Below are 25,867 nucleotides of genomic sequence, written 5' to 3'. Positions count from 1 at the left end.
ATTAAAACTTAAAAAAAAATTCTGTTCTAGTAGAGGGTTTATTTGACCTTTTTATTTTTCATTTACATTTTTACCAATAGGTGGCGCTCGTGAAACACCATGTTCTTATGTTTACCACCCCCAGGATTGAACCCAGGGCCTCACATATCTCCCACATCCTCGGCAGCTAGACAAGTGCTCTGCTGTTGAGATATATCCCCAGCCCTGACTTTTATTTTGAGAAAAACCCAAATTTGCTCTGGTGGCCCCCTCTTCTCCATTTGTCATCTCTGCAAACCTGGAGTTTAGAATTGGGGCTGCAAATCTCTCTTCTGAGAGCTTTCCAAAATAAATTGCTTTGATTCTGAGAAGTAGATAGAAGGGAGAACACCTGGATCGAAAAAAGAAAAAATGCAATTGGTTGGAAAACCAAATAATGCTTTCCGTAAGCCCCAAATAATAATGGGGCTACTACTGGCATCTGGTAGATAGAGGCTAAGGACCCTGCTATAACTGCTGTCATGTACAGCACAACCCAAACAATCAACTACCTCAAAGTGCTAATAGTGTGGATATGGAGACACCCTAATAAAGTTAATATTCAGCATCTTTATGGCCTGAGACCCTGCTCTAAGAGGATTTAGATATAACATTCATATTTTCTTAGGTCAAGGCAACCAGTACTGGTCCCAGTATTTGTAGAAAAGGGACTACACAATCAACCACTTCTCATCTCTCTGTCTACACACACACACACACACACACACACACACACACTGATCCTTGTCCTTTGGGGAAGAGAGACAGACTTGGTAGCATTTGGGGGAGAGGAGATGTAAAGGTACTTACTCTGAACTGGTGTTGAAGAACCACCTGCTCTGACTCCTGAGCTCACTTCTTCCTCAGGTGGTTTCCTTGAAGACGGCTGTACTGGTCATCTTCCCGATCTCTGAGGGGCTGAAGAGGACAGCAAAGTAGTAAACCTATCTTTCCCACCCCCTTTTGATTAATTTGGTGCATACTGATTGAATTATTTTTCCTTCCTCTTTTGTCTTCTTCTCCTTCTTCTCCTCCCCTCCTTTTTATTTTTTCTAAACAGGGAATTTAATCCAGGGGTGCTCAACCACTGGGCCACATCCCCGGCATTTTTATTTTTTACTTTGAGACAGGCTCTAAGTTGCTTCTGGCCTCCATAAGTTGCTGAGGCTGGCTTTGAACTTCTACCTAGGCCTTCAGAGCTGCTGGGATTACAGGTGTGTACCACCGCACCTGGCCTATTTCCTCTCTCTCTCTCTCTCTCTCTCTCTCTCTCTCTTTTCTTTCTTTCATCCTGGGACTTGAAGTCAGTGGCACACTACCTCTGAGCTATATCCCATTCCTTTTTGTTGATCTTGCTAAATTGCTGAGACTGACCCCAAACTGGGATCCTCCTGACTCAGCCTCCTGAGTCACTTGGATTACAGGTGTGTGCCACCATGCCTGGCTGACTGAATGCTTTTTATTGTGCAAGGATTTAGAGTGGGTGCTTTATGGTTCTAGGGACCAAAAGAAGATGAGGAGAGGGAAGCTCTGTGTATAGCTTCCCTGTGTGTCCCTCTCAGTGTGTTCTTCAACTTTTCCTCAATAGATCCTGATCCCAGTCTCTTTCTTTTCTCCTTCTCTTTATTTTTCTTATTCTGCCTGATAGTACAACCATCTTATCATTTGGTATGCTATAAGCAGTTCCTTATCTTATAGTAGTTTTCAAATGACTTGCTCCTATCTCCAAGTTTCACCCTTCCTTGGCATTGTGTCTTTCATTCCTCATCTCTTACCTGGTAAAGCTGGTCATTGGGCAACAGAGTCTGCTTGTCTGAAGCTACACGAAAAATAAACAAAATACACATACATAAGATATAATGAATGATAAATTGACATTGATATTTTGATAAGTTATTCAATCTCATATTATTTTTCATTCCTTGGAAGAATAAAAACAAAAGGCATATTGAGTATTTTAAAAAATGGTCCAGCCATGCATGGTGGTGCATTCCTGTAATCCCAGTGGCTCAGGAGACTGAGGCAGAAGGATCGTGAGTTCAAAGCCAGCCTCAGCAACTTAGTGAGGCCCTAAGTAACTGAGCGAGACCCTGTCTCTAAATAAAATTTAAAAAAGGGCTGGGGATGCGGCACAGTGGTTAAGTGCCCCTGGATTCAATCTCCTGTACAAAAAAAAAAAAAAAAAAAAAGACCATATTGGCACAATGGAATACTAATTAGTATAAGACTCAACTATACACATGAACATGGATAAATCTCATAAGCATATTGTCAAGTGAGAGAAACCATACAAAAGAATTCTTACTGCATGAGTCCGTTTGCCTAAAGAACAACCACAATGAAACAGGATATATTGATCTCTGTTGTTAGAAGTTAGGATAGTGTGTATATATATGAGTACATGAATAGTGTGAATCTACATTGTGTACGACCATAGAAGTGAAAAGTTGTATCCCATTTGTGTACAATGAATCAAAATGCAGTCTGTAAAAATAAAAACTAAATTAAAAAATTAAAAAAAAAGAAGTCAGGATATTGCTTACTTTGGGGGATGGGTAGTGACTGAAAGGGCTTCTAAGGTGATGTTAATATTTTCTTTCTTCAACTGGGTGCTGGATGGTTGTTTTGTTGAATGTTTTCAGTTGTAACCTTGTGATTCACTTTTTGATATGTAGGTTTTACTTCAATAAAGAGTTTTCAAAATATAGAACAAATCATAGGGAGTTGGATCTTGGAACAGGTAAATATGCTGGGATAAAACCAAATGTGTCTCTTTCCTGCCTCACAGAGGCAGAGCCTCACCCAAGTCTGCACATTAGCAACAGATGCCAGCACAGTCTCAGCTACTGGGCTTCTTTTGGTAGGAAGGAAGGTTAAGGTCTTGGGTGGTTCCATATCTCAGTTAAGAACATTCTCCTCATTTTATGTGGTACAGGGGATCTAACCCAGGGACCATGCATGCTAGCTAGGTGCTCTACCACTGAGCCATACCCTCAGCCCTCTTACCTCTTGACTGGCGAACTCCATCCTGTCCAGCAATGAAGTAGACTCCAACAGCAAGGAAGAATATGCTGATGATTTCAGCAAAGACAAGGCCAGATATGGTGGCTGCATTTAGCTCAATGCAGTTCTGACACACTGGAGAAAAGCAGGCAGGGTGAGGATGAGCCTCCCACAGGGTGTGAATGTTGTAGGCAAAATCTTTTTCTCCTGCCTACCAGCAACAATGCCTCTGTCCAGGGCAGCAGGCTCCTCCCTCTTAGGGGTATGGTAAGGGGAGATCCTTGGACCAAGAACTCAATGTTCCTCACTGAGAAGTCCTGGGGAGACCCAGGTCCTGTTCTCCCCACTCAACTGTACCCTTCTCTTCACAGCTGCTCACCTTGTAATCTTCCCTGCATTCTCTCTCCCTGCCAACTCAGTTTACCAGAGTTGCTGAACTTCTTCAATCCATAGGGCCCACCCAAAAGTAAGCCAGAGTTTACAGCACTAATTATGCTTTTTCAAAAAGATGAGGAAACTGTCTTGTTAAAAAAGCAAGAAGCAGGGTGCTGGGGATATAGCTCAGCTGGTAGAGTGCTTGCCTCATATGATCAAGACCCTGGGGTTCAATCCCCAGCATGCCCCACCCTGCCACACACAAAAAGCAGCACGCTGAGATGAAGAGAACTGGCTATTAATGTAGTCATGGCTTAGCATCTATTTCTACCTTCACCCTAGACAGTAATCTCACCAGAAAAGTAAGCACCACTTAATCTCACAACGAACAAACCAAAGGGGATTACATACTTCTGTAATATACTTGGAGAGGCCTTGAAGTGTCCTTTGCTCCTTGACACCAATACATCCCTCGAGGGTCCTTGGCACTACTTCCTATATTCCATGTGTTTTTACTTGTATTTTGGAGAGCTGTATTTGGAGAATCTTTAAACCATCCTATGTATTTGTCTTTCAAGTCACAAATCAGAAGTACTGAACCATCTTCTTGATTGTCATTCACTCGTACCAGATGTTTTCCTGAAAGGGAAAAGCTTGTGGTTCTGTTAAGGATCTTGCCTCTGAAATTCTCCCCACCTCAGGGTACCAGGAGAAGACCATTAGTGTATAGTGCCTCAGACTTTAATGTGTAGTCCTGGTGAGGAGAGATTCTGCATTCCAAACATACTCCTAGGTGATGCCAATGCTGCTGGCTCACAGATCACAGTTTGAGACTTGTCTGTTTACCAGGATCCTATTTCTCCTGCAAGGACCAGATGGTCCTTAGCTATAGGAAAGCTGCCAAGAACAGGTTGCAGCAGGACTGATTAGGTTGATAATGGAAATAGCAGCTATCTCTCACTCTTCATCTCATCCTTTCTAAACTCTTTCCTCCTGAGGATTAAATCCAGGGATGCTATACTACTGAGCCACATCCCTTTTTATTTTATTTTTTATTTTGAGACAGGGTCTCACTAAGTTGCTTAGGGTCTTACTAAGTTGCTGAGGCTGATCTTAAACTTGTAATCCTCCTGCCTTAGTCTCCAAGGAGTTGAGTTTAGAGGTGCGTACTCCTTTTGTAGAAAGCCATATTTCTATGAATTTCCTCAGAATTTGAGGACAGAAAGAAGTCATTTTTCCTACCTTGCTTCGACTGGGCCACAGTACCTGTAGAGACAAAAGAGAGAGGATCAGGTGGGCGTGGAGCTGTTGTGATGCCCTGAAGTATTCCCATGGTCCTTTTAGGTCAAGATCAAGAGAGATTCTAACCCATGGGAATGAGAGAATCTGTATCTAAATTCCTGGATGTAGCCTAAATCACCAAATCAGAGTCAAAATTGTAATGAATAATTTTTTGGTTTTTGTCCCAGCTTCCGGATGGGAGTTTCTACACCCTTGAAATTCATAAGTGATGCAGTACATTTGTTATTCTTGGTGTACCCTTGGATGTACTTGAGTTCATGCTAAGGAGATGACTCAGGATGGGCCTGGTCAAGGTCAACCATATGGCTAGAGGATTGGGGTTTTGAAGTCATTGCTGCCAACCCTGGGAGGGGAGTGGCTGAGACTGAATTCAGTTAACTAGACAATGAATCCATGAACCGCACTGTGTGGTGGTACCTCGAGAACAACATGGTGGAGCTTCCTGGTTGGTGAACACTTTGAGGTACTGGGAGCATGATGTGTTCTAATTCCCTAGGGAGAGACCATAGACACTCTGTGTTCAGGACTCCCCAAGACCTTGCCCTGTTTCTTCATTTAGCTGACCCTCATTTTTTTTTTTCAATATTAAAGCTGTAATACCTTCCTGAGTTCTGTGAGTCATTCTAGTACATGATCAGACATGAGGGATCATGGGAACCCTCTGGACAATTAGCTGACAGCTAATTTGTCAGCTAGTAAGGTCTGGGGACTCCTGCTTTTGTGGGATGATCTTTACAGTGAGGACAATTTTGTTAAGGGCTATATCCTTAACTTGTGAGATCTGCCACTAACTCTGGAGGATTATCAGTCAAATTGTTTTGCAGTATATATAAAAGTATTGGTTATACAGTCCAGAATGTTCTGCTCTGTTAGAAACTAAAACCCTATCAAGAGATGAGTATGTCCAAAGCCTTTGGAGTTGACTTATTTCTAAAATCTTCAGTCTTGGCAATCTATTTCTTATAGAAACCCTGACTGTCCCAGAAAAGTGAGCTATTCAATTAGCCCTCATATCTCTCTCTAGTAAAAGGGTTGCATGGTAGTGTACTACAGAGACCTAATACTGGAATTAATTCAATTGGGTTTAATTCAAGCATTTACTGAGCACTATGACGACCTAACACGATTAAGTATTGTGAAAGAAAAGGGTGGTGACATACAGAACCAGTTATTCTTCCAAAGAATTTAAGATGAGTGGAAAAATATGCACATGTAATTAATGTAATAGAACTTACAACTTTTAGTACTAGTATGAATGCAGATGAAAAGAAATAGAAGGTGTTGATTTTGCCCAAGGGTGAAGTTCAGGAAAAGCTTAATTGAGGAGATGAAATTTGGCTGAACCCTGAAGAATGAATAAGAATTCATCAGACAAAGACATTTAGGGTAGAAAAAAACTGATGAATGAAGATACAGATTTGGAAAAGGACAGGAGAAGCAGTGTGGCTAGAGGTAGACTGTGTGATGGGGAGACCTGGTCAGGAGTCAAAATACAATAGAAATTACTGGAAGGAATCAACTGTCTTAGAACTTTGTGCAGGCTGACTATTTATGAGTGGTACCCAAAACAATGCCTAGACCCAGTAGGAGCTTCATATTGTTGGACAAATGCCTGAATGCATAAAGGAGTAAATGCAGAAAAAAGGCATAACAGTTAAATAGATTTCTTAGTGGCCCTTCTCCCCAAGTACTGGTCACCAGGGGAGGGCAAAGAAACTCTTGCTTCAAACTCAGATTCCAAAGGAAAAAAATGGAACTAATTGCTGACATCTTTTAATTGTACATGCCTGAGTGCTGCTTTCTTTCAGAACTTGAGAGTTGCCGTAGCTAAATTTCTGGATTGATTGTTATGAAAACTGAGCCCAGAAGGTTAGAGACCTTGTTCCAGATCCCTCAGCTCATTGGTGTCTGAGTTGAACCCAGAACTCAGGTTTCTATGCTTGATCCAAAGCTCTTTTCACTATATCCAGCTGGCTCCCTCCAGCTCCAGCATTACCCTCTAACCTGTGTTGCCTCGCTGTTTATCCCTTTTCTCTTAGAAATAATCCCACATTCTCCCTGTCTTCTTCAAGTTTCCCACTTGGCCATCACCAGCTCAGTTTTAGCAGTTGGTATTGCCTCCCACCTAGTTTTTTGAGCACACACGTGTTGTTATGGCTCTTTCTCCAGCTTCTTTCTCCTTACAAGCTTACCTATGGCCAAGCTATCTGCATTTCCTTTCTGCTAGTCTCAGCAGGTCATATTGCCCTCCCTGACGTGCCCTTGTCTCCTCTTCTAGCTCCTTCCTTCTGACATCAACCTCGCTCTGCTTACCATCTTCTCCTTGAGCCCAAAATGTGTTCAAGTTTCTCTTACCCTCAAAAACTTCTTCTTAGACTCTACTTTCACCTCTGCCTCCCACTCCATCTCTCCTGCCTTTTCATCCAAGTTTCTTTCAAGAGTAGTCTATACTTACTGGTCTTTGTCTTCTGCCCTCATCCATTCAGCTGTCAGATTATTCCATCAAAACTGTTCTGAATTAATTACCCATGACTTATTTGCTAGATCCCACAAACTTAAATTTTAAATATGTTCTTATGTGGGTGGACTCTCTTTAACATTTTATACTCTTGGTAATTCTCTCCTTCTGGAAGCTCTCTATTCCATGCATTGCACTCATGTGATTATTTCAGATCTTTGACATTCTTTCATTGTTTTCTTGAGTTTTTTTTCTCTAACTACCCCATAAAAGTTGGTCTCTCACAGTTCCATCCTCACATATCACATGGTACTTGTGCGATTTCAACAACCTTGATCGTTTTGGCTTCCTTCCATATGTTCAGACTCTAGGTGTCAACCCAGTTATCTACTTCCTGTTGGATATTTTAAACTGGACATTCATACAGGCAACCCTGACTGCACCTTACACTCAGTGTGGCAACAATAAAATTTACTTCTCCAATTAGACCATGAGCTCTTTAGAGCAGAAGCATTTTATTCATCTTTTTATCCTTCTGGATTATCCGCATATACGATCTTACCCATGCTTGTTGACCAGTTGGCCAACTTACCAAGCAAATGAGTGAATGCTTCACAGGTCTACTGCTAAGCCCAGCTCTGAATCAGAGAACATGAACCTTTCCCTTTCAGTTTCCTTGCCTGTGCCCTTTTGGGCTACATTCAAGCCTAAGATGGCGGCAACAGGGTCTTCTCAGTTATGTCCTCTGTTCTGATTTCTCAGAAACAAGAACCCCTAAGGGAACATTGCTTCTCTCCAGCTCAGAACAGTAAGAGGTTTCACTTTTGCCTTTCCTTCTTTGAATGTGAAAAGGTGACCGCTGGGGTAGTTCAAGGTTATGGGTAGGTTCGAGGTTAGGATTCCAATATCCCTGTCTTCCTGGTGATGGCCTCTTCTAGTGAGCCCTTCCCCAGGGTAGCAGACCCCCTAGTGGCTCTTACCTTGAAGAAGAATGAGAGCCAGGATGAAACGAGTCAGACCCTTTCCTTGTTCCATGTCAATTTCTACCCTTCTTCAGCAGAAGTGTGGAGCAAGCCTTAGCAGCCAGCCAGCCTGAGCAGCCACTGGTTTGGCTCCACCCAGCAACCCAGGGCCCCTGTACAAAGGCAAGAACCTGGTGTCTCCACCCTCTGCTTCAAGTGTGGGTAGCAGGGGCTTCCTCAGGGCTGCAGGTGCAGATAGATGCCTCTTGTTTTTCTGTTAAGGAGTACAAAGGAGGTGGGAAGGAGGGAGTGGGAGAGAGAACTGAATTTCCACTCAGAGGCTTGGCTTGCCCTGAGAACCCCTTTGGATGCTAGGTTGTGGGCTCAATCCTAACCTCCTTTCTTCATGAGAGAGATAAACATCCTGCTTCCTGTGTTGCTAGTATTGCAGCCAGTTGTCAATTGATGCTATAACTAATGAATTTAGGTAGGATTCTCAGGTGCTTGGAGTTGGAACTCCACGTGCAAAAGCACCTCTATCTAGGCCTTCGTTCAGGGATTTTTGTCACTGTTCTTTTGAGAACATCAAAGCTGCCTGCCTGGAAAAGAGTAGGTGGGACAATTTCGACAGGATGGTCAGCGTATTTCTAGGGGTAAGTCCTGGATTGTGCTTCCAGAATGTGAGGCCCCTGTCTCCCTCATTTAGTCAATCAGTGAGCCAACAGAAATTTGCAGAGATCTGTTAGGTGCCTGTCATGAGATCCTAGCAGTGAGCAAGACAGCCATGGCTCTGTCCTCAGATAAATGACAGTCCTATCATGGAAGTATGGAGTTTCAGATCCCTACAGGTCACAAGGGAAAAAAAGCACATTGTCTCCTGGGAAGGCTCAATTCTGGCAGTGAGTCAATTATATTGTTACTAATAACTACCTCTTACTGAGCACATCTGATATGGCAGACCCCATACAAACACCTTTTTTCAAATCCTATAATGATACTAAGGGAATGAGGCTCTGAAGAATTCTATGCCTGGCTCTGTGAGTACCAAGTAGTGGAACTGGGGTTCAAGTCTCTGGCTGGTGATGCTCTGAAGTCCAATTTCCCACTGGTTAGGAGCTGTTCCATCTAATGTCCCAGTCTGCCCAGTGAAGGGTCCTGAGAAAGACCAGGAATGGAAGGAACCTAGCTGATAGGATTGTGCAATGGGAGTCCTACCTTCTCTCAAGGGACTGTGAGAGGTGGCAGTTTTTAGCTGGTAAGTAAATGTAGTTAGGTTGTCAACAGGGACTGTGAAGTTCTCAGTTTTCACCATTGACTCAGGAGAGGCTATCCTAAATCTCCATTTACCTCCTAGATGTACAGGCAATCTTCTTCATATTCTCTGCTCTGACTTCCGCCCCCAACCCCAAGCTCCCTGCTCAGAGAAAGAGCAGTTTGCAACTGCTTCCTTCTTACCCCACCCCTGACCTACTCCTGTCTTGACGTTTCTCATCATCAAAGGCAGAGAGCAGAGAGGCAGACATCTTATAGTTCCTCCCCCACTCTACTTTTTCTGTATACCCGTGAATCATTTGGGGGGAGGTAGCTCTCACTCTGGCTGATAGTTCCTTGACCTGGTTCTATCTGCTGGATGAATTCCACCAAAAAATGAAACACAGCAGGTTCCTGGCCCATCTGATACTTGCTGCCCTTCTCTATCAAGGTAAGTAAGGCTTCTCCAGGTAGGTGGAGGAAGGGACATTACTACTGGGAATGAGGTCCACTGGAAAGTGCTTCTCAATGCTGTTCCAATTTGCCAGGCACCCCAGGTGTCAGGAGGGCAGGGTTGAGATGTAGGAAAGAGGTGCTTAGCTTCCACTTACTCTAGCCAGGGCATATGTTGGCCCTGAATCTTTCTCTTCAAAGACCTTGTGCCTTTGTAGGCAATGGTTCAGTATGTATGCGTGCCTGAGCCTAGTGCTGGTAAGGGGAGCAGAGCTATATGTACTCCTTCAGGGCTCTTATTTCACCATCGTTATGCCACTTGGAGTCATGTTCCAGGACTCAAGGGAATGCTTTAAGATAAAAATTGATTTTAGCTTGAGAAAGAGGAAGGGCAGATTGGTGTGTGTGGAGAAAATTACATGGTCAGTATTATGCTAATACATCCCGGTCTATCGTGGTGCTGGGGATTGAATCCAGAGGTGATCTAACACTGAGCTACATTCACAGCCCTTTTTTATTTTTATTTATCTTAAGAGAGGGTCCTGCTGGGTGCAATGGCACATGCCTATAATCCCCTTGGCTTGGGAGGCTGAGGCAAGAGGATCACAAGTTCAAAGCCAGCCTCAGCAAAAGTGAGGTGCTAAGCAACTCATTGAGACCCTGTCTCTAAATAAAATACAAAATAGGGCTAGGGATGTGGCTCAGTGGTTGAGTGCCCCTGAGTTCAATCCCTAGTACCCGCCCCCCCCAAAAAAGAGAAGGTCCCATTAAATTGTAGAGACTGATTTTGAACTTGCCGTCCTTCTGCCTCAGTCTCTGTAGCAGCTGGGATTACAGGTGTGTATCACTGCACCCAGCAAAATCAAACTCATCCCAGTTTGGTTTTAAAACAGAATCACAACTACTCAGGAGGCTAAGGTGGGAGAATCCCTTGAACCCAGGAGTTCAACACCAGCCTGGGGAACATAGTGAGAACGTGTCTCAAAAAAAAAAAAAAAAAGAAAGAAAAATTAAAACTGAAAATGGAGCTGGGAATGTAGCTCAGTGACAGAGCACTAGGCTAGCATGTGTGAGGCCCTGGGTTTAATCCCCAGCACCACCAAACAAAAGAAAACAAAACAAGAAAACTGGGAAAATTCCATGTCCCAGAATCCTCTTACTCTCAGGAGACTGGGTCAAATGGTCACCCTAATTCTCAGCAATCCTAGAACGCCCAGCATTTCCAATGGAAACAATTTCAAGGAAGACATGACTGTAGCAGGCGAAGTATTTGATGTACATGTGTCTTCCTAAGTGTGCACACATATACTCCTTACTTGCTTCAGATGTAAGAGAAATAGCTATTTGGGAGTTTTCTAGAGAATTTTCTTGTATCCAAATCCCTGTATATGAAACTAAGGGAGAACATACATTTCACTTTTCCCTGGGATGGGTGTTATAGATCCCAGTGCCTCTGTAGGCTGTGGAGTTGCTCTCAGGCTGTCAAAGAAATTCAGGGAATCTAGAAAGATGCTGGACTTACCTCTGACCCTTAAACTCCCACAAGACTTGTATGTGAAGCCTCAAGAACAAATTTGACATTTTTTTTTTTTCTGTCCCTCTCCTCATAAGCAAGTGTGAAACAACTGAAAATCTTTACATGGGATTTGCTCTGGTAATTCTGAACCACTGGGCTGGTAGTTCATATCAGCAACTCCCTTCTCCAGCCATCATCTAAAGCCTGGGAAAAGCTTAAGGAGTGAGCATCTCATTCCCCTGGTGGATTCTGGGACAGAGGTCATGGGGAGGGAAGAGGATGAGACATCGAAGTGATAGTGTGGTAGTTGATTGGGGAGTAGAATTACAAGACTTCTAGTAGAAAAATTGCAGACCTGCCCAACCTAGGAACATTCTTGTTCCTTTCCATGTCTCCTGGGGGCTGCAGCAGTCTATTCCCTCCTTCTTCTCATCAGTGGTCTGAACGCATTCTTGCATCAACCCAGCTTCATGGCTTCTTCTTTTGCCCCAAGTCCCTCAGGACCTTCTCTCAGCTTCGACTACAGCTTCATGTCCTTCCTGACCCGCACTTCACTTTCTGAACCCTTTCTCTTATCACTTCTGCTTCTCTCACTAGAAACCATGACTGTCCCGCACTCCTACAATCATCCTCAGCAGAACAAGGATGTGGTGTAGACCAAACAGCTGTCTCTGATTATGGTATTTTTCTTTCCCTTAGTGAACTCCTCAAATATAACTGTGGAGGAAATGGAGAACAAAGTGTTTTTGCATTGCAATGCCAGTGTCGTGAGGCTAGAAGGCACAGTGGGAATAGAGTTACCAGTCAATAAATATCTGGACTTGGGAAAACGCGTCCTGGACCCGCGAGGAATGTATATGTGTAAGGGGGAAAATGAACCGACCAAGAATCCGTTCACAGTGCAAATATATTATCGAAGTATGTGCCTCCTGGGCCCATTGAGTTGGAATGGGGGGCCTCTGAAATGAAACTTTCTGAGAACCAATCTTTTCTCTAAATAAGCTAGGGTCACCCTTAGTCTGAGCCAAATTTGGGGGTCTTCCAAAAGGGAAAGAAAGCTTGACCCAGCAAGGCAGAGTGGTAGGGGCCTTGTTACCATAGGCTTGGTTGGCCGAGGAATTTCGCCCATCACCTAGTTTAAGGTTCCGCCAATCTGAGATTACTTCCTGGGTCTCTTTAGGGATTCCCTGGGATAGGGTAGAGGTGGATATAGCAAGGCCCTCAGTAGGATCTCACTGAAGTTTGGGTGTTGACATGAGAGATCCTAGGACTTCCCCAGGAGGCAGAGATGGTTCCTGACCTTGGAAACTTTCTATGCATCCTCCTCTGCAGTGTGCCAGAACTGTGTGGAGCTGGACCCAGGCACCCTGGCTGGCATTCTCATTGCTGACATCATTGCCACTCTGCTCCTTTCTTTGGGAGTCTACTGCTTTACAGGCCATGAGACTACTGGAAGGCTGTCTGGAGGTTAGTGGAGAGAGAGAGAGAGAGAGAGAGAGAGAGAGAGAGAGAGAGAGAGAGAGAGAGAGAGATTGATTCTGAAGAATGGGGCTGGTGGTAGGTTTGGTCTCATCTTGGAGTCATTCTTGCAGTGTCCTACCACTGGATGTTGAAAGAACTTGTGTACCCATGTTGCTCATGCAGACTTTTGAGGGCATGAGATGGTGTGACCAGCTGCAGACCCCTCTGTAGCATTCATGGGTATCATTATCCCCTCCTTCCTGGCCCCTAATGACACTCCTTCCCTTGTTTTTCTAGCTGCAGACACTCAAACTCTACTGAGGAATGAGCAGCTCTATCAGGTGAGCCCTGAGGGGAAGGACACATGATCAGGAGGAGGGGTGAGTGGGCACGGGGAAGCTGACATTATGTGTTGTGTGCATTTGGGGAAGGTTCTAGAGGGCAAGTCATCACTGAGGGTGTCTGCAGAGGGCAGGCATAAACTCCCTTCCCCAGAAGAGCTTTGACCCTATCTCACTGTCTCTCTTTTCATCTCTTAGCCCCTCCGAGACCATGATGATGGTCAGTACAGCCGTCTAGGAGGAAACTGGGCTCGGAACAAGTGACCCTGAGACTGGTGGCTTCTAGAAACCTCACTATTAACGGTGCCTTCTGCCTGTGCTCAACCAATAAAGATGTCGTCTTTAACTCAGAAGGTGTCTGTGCTTTTCAAGGCACTTGGGCAGGGGATGGGAGTTGTCCTGACTTGGCTGGGATTTTATCCTCCCTGCCCAACTGTGCGTCACTGCACCTTGGTCTCTTCCCTTTGTCCCACACGGACAATGTGAAGTGCCATCTCCCACCACATCTCAGGGAGCCATTCTGTTTCTAGTCCATGGTGCTTCCCGGGTGGGAGTTCTGTCCTACCACCCTCCTCTGCCACTCAGTTCCTTATCACAAGCCTTCCACTGTTTCAGCTGCTTCACCACAGATGAGGGTTGGTTGCTGTGTTTAGGAGCCAGCCACAAAGACGTTTCCATGATGTCACAAGTGTGGGTGGCAGAGATATCAAGGGACTCACTTCTCACCAAGACTCAGAGTATGTGTCACAAAGTCCCAGTGCTCCTAAGGGTCTGCTGGCTTTAGGGCCCTGTGGAGTGGTTGCCAGACCTATGAGGAGGGAGGTCTGGCCTAGGTTCCTTCAGTCCCCCTTCCCAGCATACATATCTTTTCTTCCTCAAGACCCATCCCCGCCCTGCCTTCTTCATGATAAACTGGATCAGAAACCCTTCATCAATTAAAACACACTGTCCCTCTCTCCCTGCTGGATTGAGACTGGGTCGGGGTTTGGGAAATTTTCAATAGGTGTCATCTTCAGTCAGTGGGGTAGGGGTGGTTCTCAAATTTTTGGAGCCTGAGAGATTTATTGAAAAATATGGATTCTTGGGCCCCACTTTAGGAATGGGGTTCCTGGGTGATTTTGAAGCAGCCCAAATCCAGAATCTCTGGTTTAGAGGAAGAATAGAGAACACTTACACTCTTGTTTCCTTTATACCTGTTCCTGGATTCCAGAGCTGGGGTACTGTCTTTTTTGTTCTCTGAGTACACAAGTAATTTAGGGAACTGCAGAACAGTTTAATGACAGTAGGAGTCTTCTAGACCAGGGTTTCCAAAGGAGAAGAGGACCAACAACCACTTAGCCAGAAACCTAGATGATTCTGCTCGTTATTTCCTCAAGATATTTGCAGACCTTAATTTCATGAGAGACAGAATGAAGTTTAAATTTACACATGCTTCATTTGTAGTTGTGCTTTTTTCCTACTTTTAAATTCTGCCACTATAATTCTCCCTAGATCCTCCTTTCCCATTCAACAACTCTACCTTGGGCATCCCTTCCACTTCGAATCCTTTTCATCCCCTGCATGCTTCCTTACACCTTGCATTCCTCAAATTTGCTTATATCCCACATCCACCAGTTCTCAACACCAACTGCATGATGGAATCTCCTAGGGAGTTAAACAAATATGGATGCCACCCTCAGAGATTCTGAATTTACACGTCTGGGGTGCAGATGGGCCCTAGGACTTTAAAAATTAAAAAAAAATTAATTGTCATAATAATTGTAAAATTTGGATACAGTATGTTTCAATGCATGTAGGCAGAGTGTACCAATCAAATGAAGGTAACTGGTTTACTTATAGCCTCAAATGTTTATCATTTCTTTGTGTTGTGAACATTCAAAATCCTATTAGCGCTGGGCACGGTGGCTCTTGTCTGTAATCCCAGCAGCTCGGGAGGTTGAGACAAGAAGATCCTGAGTTCAAAGCCAGCCTCAGCAACAGCTAAGCACTAAGCAACCCAGTGAGAGCCTGTCTCTAAATAAAATATAAAAAAGGGCTGGGGATGTGGCTCAGTGGTTGAGTGCCACTGAGTTCAATCCCGGGTACCAAAAAAAAAAAAATCCTATTAGCTATTTTAAAATATATAATTAAGTACTGTCAACTGTAGTTATCCTGCTGTGCTATAGGACATTAGAAATGATTCCCTTTATCCAACTGCAACCATTAACCATTCTCACTCCATCTCTGCCCTCACTGCCACATGGGCCCCAGGTCTTTTAAAGCTGCTACAGTGATTCTGATGTGAAGCCAAGGTTTAGAAACCCTCACTACCCTCCATCTGAGCTTTTTGGAAATTTGTGTCCCTTTTGTGTTTGCTCTCTCTCTCTCTGTTTCCTTTTAAACAACAGAAAACAAACTGACAAGAATAAATTGTCCTAATTTCAAACATGAATTGCATTTTTGTGTGTGCTGGGGATTCAACCCAGGGCCTCATGCATGCTAAAAATGAGCTCTACCACTGAACAGTAACCCTAGCCCCAAATATGATACATTTTGACATATGTATGTACTTGTGAAATATCAACAATCAAGATAAAGAAACATATTTAGCATCCTGAAAGGATCCTTCTCCTCACCCCTCTATCCCCAGGCACCACTGATCTGCTTTCAGTCATGGCAGTTTTCATTTTCCTAGTGTTTTATATAAATGAAATAATGTATGTAGCCTTTTTTTCTGGCTTCTTACACTTGGCATAATTATTTAGAAAAATCATGCGTTTTGTCACATGCATTAATTGTTCATTCCTTTTTATTGTTCAGGGGTATTCATTGTATGGATATACCACAATTTGTTTACCCTGGCATCTATTGATAGTTTTTTAGTTGTTTCTTGGTTTGGGCTACTGCAAATAAAATTGCCATGAACCCTCATGTGCTAGTCAATGTACAAAATATATGCTTTTATTTCTTTTGTATAAATTCTCAGGAGTAGAATGACAAGGACATTCTTTTTAAAATTTTTTAAAAAATTTTGTTGCCAATGGACCTTTATTTTATTTATTTATATGTGGTGCTGAGAATCGAACTCAGTGCCTTACACATGGTAGGCAAGTGCTCTACCACTGAGCTATATCCCCAGCCTCTACATTCTTTTTTAAAGAACGTTGTTTTGACTGTTCTAGATTCTTAGCTCTTGCATTTGATTTGGATTTTCAATTATTACAAAAATGCCTATCTGGATTTTGATCAGGATTGCACTGAATTTATAGATTGATTTGGGGAAAATTAACATTTTAATAATATCGAGTCTTCCAATCCATGTTCATATCTTTTGTCAGATTTATTACTAAGTATTTTATATTTTTCAAGCTGTTGTATATGGTATTTGAAAATTTTCAATTTCTAATTGTTCATTGCTAGTGGTTATTCACTAAATTGATTTTTGTGTATTGATCTTGGACCTTGAAAACTTGCTGAACTCACTCATTAATTCTAGTTGCTTTTCCTATTGGGCTCTATTGGGTATACCACATGGATGACCATGTCCTCTGTTAATAAAGATGGTCTAACTTTTCCCTTTGTGACTGCATGTGATTTTTGTCTGTATCTTGGCTTACTGGGCTGACTACACACTCCAGCAGCACTGGAACAGAGGTGGAGAGAAGACATCCTTTCTTTGTTGGCCAATGTAATGGAAAGCAGAATCCTTCATCATTAAGCATGCTAGCTTCAGGTTTTTCTTAGACATCCTTTAACAGATTGAGGAAGTTCTTTTCTCTTTCTACTTTGCTGAGAATTTTGTCAAAAAATAAATGTGGGGAACTAAAAAGCTTCTTCACGGGAAAGGAAGCAATCAATAACACGAAGAGAGAGCCTGCAGAAAGGGAAAAAAATCTTTGCCACATGCACCTCAGACAGAGCATTAATCTCCAGGATATATAAAGAACTCAAAAAAGTTAACACTAAAAAGACAAGTAACCCAATCAATAAATGGATTAAGGAACTGAACAGTCACTTCACAGAAGAAGAAATACAATCAACAAATATACGAAAAAATGTTTAACATCTCTAGCAATTACAGAAATGTAAATCAAAACTACACTGAGATCCCATCTTACTCCAGTCAGAATGATAATCATCAAGAATATAAGCAACAATAAATGTTGGCAAGGATGTGGGGAAAAAGGTATCATACATTGCTGGTGGGACTGCAAATTGGTGCAACCACTGTGGAAAGCAGCATGGAGATTCCTAAGAAAACTTGGAATGGCACCACCATTTGATTCAGTCGTCCCACTCCTAGGGTTATACCCAAAGGACTTAAAATCAGCAAACTATAGTGATGCAGCCACATTAATGTTTATAGCAGTTCAATTCACAATAGCTAAACTATGGAACCAAACTAGGTGCCCTCAAACATTTGAATAGATAAAAAAACTGTACGCAATGGGATATTACTCAGCCTTAAAGAATGAAATTATGGCATTTACGGGTAAATGAATGGAACTGGAGAATATTATGCTAAGTGAAATAAGCCAAACCCAAAGAACAAAAGGCCAAATGTTTTCTCTGACACGCAGATGCTAATTCACAATAAAGAGGCAGGGAGGAGAAAAGTGATATTTTGAACTAAGCTGAGGGGAGTGAAGGGAGGGGAGGGAGCAGGTGGGTAGGAAAGACAGTGGAATGAATCAGATATTATTACCCTGTGTACACATATGATTACATGACCTGTGTAAGTCTACATCATGTACAATCAGACAAATGAGAAGTTATACTCCTTTTATGTATGATGTGTCAAATGCATTCTACTGTCATGTATAACTAATTGGAACAAATAAAAAAATAAATTAAAAAATAGAAAGCAAAACAAACAAACAAAAAAAACCAGATGTGGGGAATGGTCAAGTGTTTCTTATGCATCCGTAGGGTTGATTTTATGATTTTACTTTTTGTAATCTGTTCATATGATAAATTATTTTGATAGCATGATCTGTTAAACCAATCTTGCTTTCCTGAGAAAAGTTCTTCTCAGTTATTATGTATTATTCTTTTTTATACTATTGAATTAAATTTGCTAAAGTTGTGATGAGAACTTTTGTTAAACTCCTGGGACCAGCTGGATGTGGTGGCACATGCCTGTCATCCCAGTGACTCAGGAGGCTGAGGCAGGAGGATGGTAAGTTCAAGACTAGCCTCAGTGGGCTGGGGACATAGCTCAGTTGGTAGAGTGCCTGCCTTGCAAGCACAAGGCCCTGGGTTCAATCCCCAGCACTAAAAAAAAAAAGACCAGCCTCAGCAACTTAGCGAGACCCTGTATCAGAATAAAAAATGAAAAGGGCTGGAGCTGCCTGATGTTTGCCTCTTGCCAGCTCCTCTCTCCTGCTCGCAGACTCTATACTGCCTGTGTTAAAGCTGTGGCTCTGAGAAAGGGAGCTGATTTCCTGGTGGATGGGTTTTGATGAAGAGATGAGGCGGTTTTGCCCATTTGGATAATGGAGAATGCTCACCACATTTGCATTTGCTTTACTTATTGGATACAGATTGCACCGAGATAATGTGAAAGTTGGTGAGGATTGAGAGAGAAATTGCAAACCCCACTTATAGACAGATTAATGACATATTTTTTAGGAATTAAGAATCAACACCAGGTTCCTTTCTAAGGTTAAACCATGAAAGCCCACTTGGAAACTGTAGCAGGGGAGCACAGCCATTCACACACTTGGACATGAAAGTTGATCTTCCGTCAGAGAGCTCTCCCTCTTCAGCTAAACCTTCAAAAGTGGCGAGAAGAGATCCTTCCCACTGGAACTCATCTGGATGAATCAAACCAGCTCTTTGGAGCAAGAAAAGGAGCTGCACCAGAATGGCCAAGTTGCCATCTTCTGCCAACACTACTATGAGCAACACCCTCCAGGACTGCCACTGCCCACAGGTCATGCCCTACACAGTGGCACCTGAAGTCGGGGCTCAAATCCTTCCCAGGTGCCACTCAACAAGTAGTGTGAATTGATGTGTGGCTGTGTTTACCCAGAGGATGTGACTCCTTTCTTTAATTTGCACCAAAGCACCTTGCATGGACTAGTGCCCCCTCTGACCATCCTGTTCCCAGACCTCAGGTACTCCAGTCTTATCCAGGATTATATTCCTTTACCTTGGATGGAGTAACAATTCTCATGAACAAATTAAGTATTGTGAAAGGTGAAATGTGAGGCCTAGATTGAATTAATTTCATAGATAAAACTCAAAATATTATTACCATGTATGTAAATCAAGTAAGCATGTATAACTATACATGCATATATAGTTATAGCTATACCTTTCTATGCATCAGAAGTTAGAATACTTAAAAAAATAAAAAGAAGCTAGATTCGGGCCTGATGGTACATAACTGTAAATCCCAGCTACTCAGGAATCTGAGGCAGGAGGATCACAAGTTCAAGGTCAACTTGTAACTTAGATCCTGTCTCAAAACACAAAGTAAAATGGACTGGGAATGGGACCCATTGCTAGAGCACTTGCATAGCATGCATAAGGCCCGGTATTGAAAAAAAAAGTTAAGACAATTTATATTTGGTATTTAAAATAAAACTATTTTGGATTTTGGAATCAATTTTATATGTGGATTTTTGGCTTTCACAGAAATATGTACTATTTAATTCCATTTCAAGAGATGCATATCAAGTGCCAGACACTATGCTAAATAATGAAAAGTAAAACAAATGCCCTGCCTCTGAATAGTTATAATCTAGTAATGGAGTCAAATGATAAGGTCAGGAATAAACTTACAATTATAAAATAAGACAAAGACTAAGACAGAAATGCCAAGATGGAGAATAGTAAGGCACATCTATTTCAGATTAAGTGACTAGAAAAAGGCTCTCTGTGGAAATGGCATTTCTGTTGAGACCTGAAGATAAGTTGGAAGGTGTCTATACCATGCCATTTAAGGTTAGAAGCACTTGAATTCAGAATAGCAACATAGCATTGCACAGAATAGAACAGACAGAATAGACTCAAGGGAAAGCACAGAATAAAGTGAATAACTAAGAAAGGAGAGGTTAGAGGCCAAATTCATAGTTTTAAAGTTTAAATTCTCTGGGTAATCAATGAAGTTACATCCATTAATTTGTCATTTCCTTTTTAAAAATTTTTTGTTAAAGCATTATACTTATACATAGTAGTTGGGTTCCTGTTGACAAAATTATACATCCACAGTGTCATTTCCTTTTGCATTGTGAGTATTCTTTCTTTCTTCCTTCCTCATCTTCGTCCATCTTTTTGCCTCTTTCTTCAAATTCTGGCTTAATACTCAATATCTTCAAAGAATTAGTCTTTGAGTGACTCTTCAGCCATCGCACCTCATTTAATGAACACATCTTTACAATACTTATTTTCATTTGTGCATCGTTGGTCACTGTTGGAGATTTTTTCATGTGTGCAGGCTGCATGTGTGTGAGACAGTAAGCTCCACAAAGGCAGAGATTGCACGTCCTTCTTTGGTCATCCTGCTAAGTCCAGTTTTCACAACACAGTGATCAGCCTAAGTCAATAAATGCTGCTGACTGGCAAGGAAAAAAAATGGGGGGTGGATCTATATTCACAAGGGATTTGGGTCTGTGGTTTTCTTATGTCTTTGTCTCCTTTAGCTCTCAGGGTATATTAGGGTTCTCCAAAGAACAGGCAACTACATATATTCACCTCCTACTGGTTCTGTTTCCTGGAGAAATTGGATCATGTATTTGTAGAGGCTGGCATGTCCGTAATCTGCAGAGTATACTGGCAGGCTGGAGATCCAGGAAAGAGCTGATGTCCTAGCTGTCCAAAGAGAGTCTAGAAGCAGAATTTCCTCTTTTCAGAGGCCCTCAGTCTGTTTTCTCTTAAGGCCTTTGACCAATTGGATGAGGTCCATTTACATTATGGAGGGTCATCTGCTTTACACAAAATTTGCTGATTAGAATTGTTAATCTCATCTAAAAACAAACACCTCATAGCAACATCCAGATATTTATTTTTTCCTGCTTTTTTTTATTGGTGCATTATAGTTGTATATACTGATGAGATTTGTTGTTACATGTTTGTACATGAATACAATACACAAAATAACAAAATAATTTGGCCAATATCACTCCCCAGCATTTCTCTCTCCCTCCCCATCTTCCACCCCTTGGGCCCTTTCCTCTACTGATCTCCCTTTGATTTTCATGAGCTCTACCCCATTTTTCTTTTCCTTTTTCCTCTCTAACTTCCACATATGAGAAAACATGTGACCCTTAATCTTCTGAATTTGACTTATTTCACTTAATGTAATGGTCTCTAGTTCCATCTGTTTTCCTGCAAATGACATAATTTCATTTTTCTTTATGGTTGAACAAAACTCCAATGTGTTCATATACCCCATTTTCTTTATCCATTTATTCATTGGTGGACATCTAGGTTGGTTCCATAGTTTGGCTGTTGTGAATTGTGCTGATATAAACATGGGTATGCACGTATACTGTAGTGTAGTATGATGACTTTAATTCTTCAGGATAAATACTGAGAAGTGGTATACCTGGATCATATAAAATTATTTTTATTAAAATTATTTTTATTAGTTGTTGATGGACCTTTATTTTATTTACTTATGTATATGTGGTGCTGAGTATCGAACCCAGTGCCTCACCCATGCTAGGCAAGCGCTCTATCACTGAGCCACAACCCCAGCCCCTCATGTGGTGGTTCTTTAAGAGGAACTTTTGAGGAATCTCCAAATGATTTCCATCGTAGTTGTACTAACTTACAATCCCAACAGTGTAAAAGTGTTCCTTTTTTTCCACATTCTCTCCAGCACTTACTATTATTTGCGTTCTTGATGACTGCCACTCTGATTGGTGTGAGATGAAATCTAGTGTAGTTTTTTTGATTTGCATTTCCTTAATTGCTAATGATGTTGAACATTTTTTCATGTATTTTTGACCATTTTATTTCTTCTTTTTAGAAGTATCTGTTTAATTCATTTATTAATTGAGTTATTTGATTTTTTGGTGTAAAGTTGTTGAGCTCTTCGTGTATTCTCCATATGAATCCTCTGTCGGGAGAGTAGCTAGCAAAGACTTTCTGCTATTCTGCAGGTTCTGTCTTCATATTTTGAATTGTTTCCTTTGCTGAGCAGAAATTTTTAATTTGATGCCATCCCATTTTTTAACTCTTGGCGTTATTTCCTGAACTTTGAGGATCCTATTGAGAAAGTTATTTCCTGCATCCATGTATATTTGATGAAATATCTGGGCACTGTGGCCTCCCCAAGTTGACACATAAAATCAACTTAGTTAATCGATACAGGTAAGTCTGGTTTCCATAGGATGAATTAGAAGTATTACCTCTTCAATTATCTGCATGAGTTTGCATAGAATTCATATTATTTCTTCCTTAAAGTTCTGATAGATTTCCCCAGTTAACCATTTGGGTCGGGAATTTGTTTTGTGTGTGGGAAGGTTTTTAACCACAAATTCAAACTTATTAAATAAATAAAGGGCTACTCAGGATATCTATTTCATCTTCAAGGAGCTTTCTCAAGGAGTGTGTCAATTTCATATAAGCTGTTTAATTTATTGGCATATAATTATTCATAAATATATGGCCTGGATGTTGTGTCGCCCCTGCCTCCCCATCCCCCTGCAATTCAGATGTTGAAATTCTGAGCACTGAGATGATGTTGTTAGTGTTAGGAGGTGGAACCTTTGGAGGTGAGTCGGTCATAAACAGGATTAGTGACCTTATAGAAGAGACTCTAGAGACATCGCTTGCCTCTTCTGTCATGTGAGCCACAGTTCTTGCTAATGTCCCTTGAGTTATGAGATCATAGCAACTACTTCCAGCTCTGTGTGAGAACATGCCTCTAATTATTTCAACCTCTTGCGGTTTCCTCTCTGGCATGTATTGATCACTATTCGGATGAAGACCGCAGGGGGTCCTCTTGAGGTCTCTGGTGTTCTTGTTATGCATTCTTCTTCTCCTATACTCTCTCCTGCAAACTCCAGACTCTGGCCTCCCATCTTCCTCAGCGGCTGTCAGGGAGATCTCTGGCTCTGCTTAGGTTCTTCCTTCCTGTGCCACACAGACTGGAAACTATCTCTAGGCCATAAATTGGAGCAATCCTAGGATTCACCTTGTTTCCTATCTCTCAGGGATCATTGTCCACTGTTGCCTATTGTCCAATGCCTTTAAAACTGTTTTATTTATTTATTTATTTTTCATCTCATTTCAGTTGTTTCAGGAAGAAGGGTAAATTCAATTCTTGTTACTCCATCTTGGCCAGTGATAGAAATTGATCTTCTCTCCTTTAAATCTTTCCCTTATTCTATGTTACCTCTATCCACTGTGCCCCACTGATACCGAGCATCCTATTGCAATCTGTGGTCCTTCTAAAAAGCATATCCCTTCTATCTTCTGCAACCCTGACATCCCACTTATCTTCCTTACCTCAACCCTTATCCTGTTTTACTCTGTCTCTACCCCAAGTAAGAATCCTGCTCTTGATTTTAATTTCACATGCAATCTGTTCATCTATCTTTCCAAGGACATTTGACAGGATGGAGAGCAATTCTTATGATTGTAGTCAGGACTAGGTGGATATTGAGAGCATTGTAGTTGGACAGCCCTGGCTGCTGATTCCAGAACTGCCCTTCACTAACTGTGACTTGAGCTAATGACCTAACCTCTCTTAGCCTCACTATCTTCATTTTTTTTTTTAAATATATTTTTTAGTTGTAGGTGGACACAATACCTTTATTTTATTTTTATGTGGTGCTGAGGATTGAGACTGGGGCCTCACACATGCTACATGTGTGTTCCACCACAACCTCAGCCTATTTTTTTTTTTAATGCATTTTTTAGTTGTATCTATTTTGTGGAGTCATTCTAAAGATTGAATGAGATAACAGCAGCTGGGACTATAGCTCAGTTGGTAAAATGCTTGCCTCACATGCACAAGGCCCTGGGTTCAATCCCCTGCACCACACACACGAAAAAAAAAAAAAAAAAAAAAAAAAAAAGAGAGAGAGATAACAGCTATGAAGGGCTAAGCCCAGTGTTCTGGAGTATAGTAAGTGCTCAGTAAATATGAGCTGTTATTATTGTCTTCATCATACTGAGCTATGTCCTCCATTGACTGTGCACAACCAAGTATACCTGGGACAACACCTGCCATCCCTGGACCAGCCTGCTGATAAATGTCTAGTGATGGGCAACATCAAGACTTTGAACCCGAATGCTGATGCTTACAGGGAAAGCAGTGACACTCAACAGGGGCCAGCAATCAGAACCTGCAGCCACAGCCCAAGGCTGAGCATGTGCAGTATGCTCATGCTTTTGTGCTAATCACCAAAGGTATTTTTGGCTGTGGTCATACTTGCAATTAGCTGTTTGGTCAATGGAGGTTTCTGAGTGCAGAGGGAGAGAAGAGCATGCTGGCTTGAGCTGGACTAGCACAGTTTATTCATGCTCTGGCTTCCTCTCAGCAAGCTGAGGGTGAGCCAGGGGAGACTGAGGATGACGCCCTCCCACACTGGCCTCGGGCCCCTGGCTGTTGCCCTCCTCCCTTCCCAGTGCAGACCACATCCTGTGCAGTGGCTTAACCGCAGTGCTTCTAACTGCAGGCAGCTGTCTCTAGAGCAGGAGGGAGGGGTGCCTCCTTCCTCCACTGCCCCCAGCCCAGCTCAGCGACTCTTCCTGGCAGCGTGTGGAAGCCTGTGTCCCATCCTCAAGGCCCCCTTACACTGCCACTGTTCTCTTCCACTACCTCCATCTGCCTTTTTACGGACTGTTTTTTTGTTTTGTTTTGTTTTGGTACCAGGTATTGAACCCAGGGGTGCCTAATCACTGAACCACATCCCCAGTCCTTTTTTTATATTTTATTTAGAGAAGAATCTCACTGAGTTGCTTAGGGTCTTGCTAAGTTGCTGAGGCTGGCTTTGAACTCATGATCCTCCTGCCTCAGTCTCCCAAGCTGCTGGGATTACTTTTACCTTGCCCATTTTAGGACCCGACTGCTTCATCAGCGATCCATCAGTCACTCTCTGCCACCTTTGGCGTTTTCCTCCAGGAGGTATTAAACTTTCTGTATCCGTGCCTCTGCACCCCTGACCCCATTGCCCTCTTCAAAGAGTTTCAGGTAATACCTTTACCAGCTGGAAAAACAGTACTTGCACTTACAGTGCGTACTAAATGGAGCTAAAAGTGGGGAGCACCTGATTTGTCCTAGGAAGCAAGGTGACCTCTGAGGACATCCCAGAAAAGTGAGACAGCAACTCTTTCAGGCAAACACACTTTATTGGTTTTCTCTGTCAGTGGAGAGGAGCCTACATGCATTCATGGAGATGCAAATGACTATCCAGTGGCCTGCAGTAAAAACCAGGGAAGGGGGCTCAGGGGTGGCTGTGGACTAGGATCTGTGAATGGGACAGGGCCTCTGCCAACATTTGCCCTGTCCATTCCCAAAGAAGGCTGCAGAAGAGAGAGCTGGGAAAACAAAGTTATATGGAACTGTTAGGAATGAGGGACTTTGTCTATGTACATATAGTTGACAATGGATCTTTATTTTTTATTTATTTATTTATTTATTTTGGGTGCTGGGGATCAAACCCAGGGCCTTGTGCTTACAAGGCAAGCACTCTACTGACTGAGCTATCTCCCCAGCCCCTTGGATCTTTATTTTATTTTACTTATATAAGGTGCTGAGTATCAAACCCAGGGCCTCACTCATGCC

At 42.3% G+C, this 25,867-nt stretch overlaps 2 protein-coding genes across 2 annotated transcripts; one reads left to right on the top strand and one right to left on the bottom strand.

Moving 5' to 3' along the window:
• Positions 1–19: 19 nt before the first annotated feature.
• Positions 20–8,274, bottom strand: LOC124958812 (T-cell surface glycoprotein CD3 gamma chain). The gene is made up of 7 exons (XM_047517299.1): positions 8,137–8,274; positions 4,639–4,662; positions 3,808–4,035; positions 3,025–3,156; positions 1,794–1,837; positions 829–936; positions 20–370 (listed from the first exon to the last, which is right to left on the bottom strand). The coding sequence occupies exons 1-6, from the start codon at positions 8,189–8,191 to the stop codon at positions 871–873; spliced, it is 549 nt and encodes a 182-aa protein (XP_047373255.1). The 5' UTR covers positions 8,192–8,274; the 3' UTR covers positions 20–370; positions 829–870.
• Positions 8,275–9,595: 1,321 nt separating this feature from the next.
• Positions 9,596–13,485, top strand: LOC124958813 (T-cell surface glycoprotein CD3 delta chain). Its single transcript, XM_047517301.1, has 5 exons — positions 9,596–9,820; positions 12,038–12,256; positions 12,671–12,805; positions 13,097–13,140; positions 13,339–13,485. The coding sequence occupies exons 1-5, from the start codon at positions 9,766–9,768 to the stop codon at positions 13,402–13,404; spliced, it is 519 nt and encodes a 172-aa protein (XP_047373257.1). The 5' UTR covers positions 9,596–9,765; the 3' UTR covers positions 13,405–13,485.
• The last annotated feature ends 12,382 nt before the right edge of the window (positions 13,486–25,867 follow it).

This window comes from Sciurus carolinensis, chromosome 11, assembly GCF_902686445.1.
Source record: "Sciurus carolinensis chromosome 11, mSciCar1.2, whole genome shotgun sequence".
Classification (NCBI taxonomy): domain Eukaryota; kingdom Metazoa; phylum Chordata; class Mammalia; order Rodentia; family Sciuridae; genus Sciurus; species Sciurus carolinensis.
Note: the sequence above shows the minus strand (reverse complement) of the source record. Positions and strands in the feature narration are given on the sequence as shown.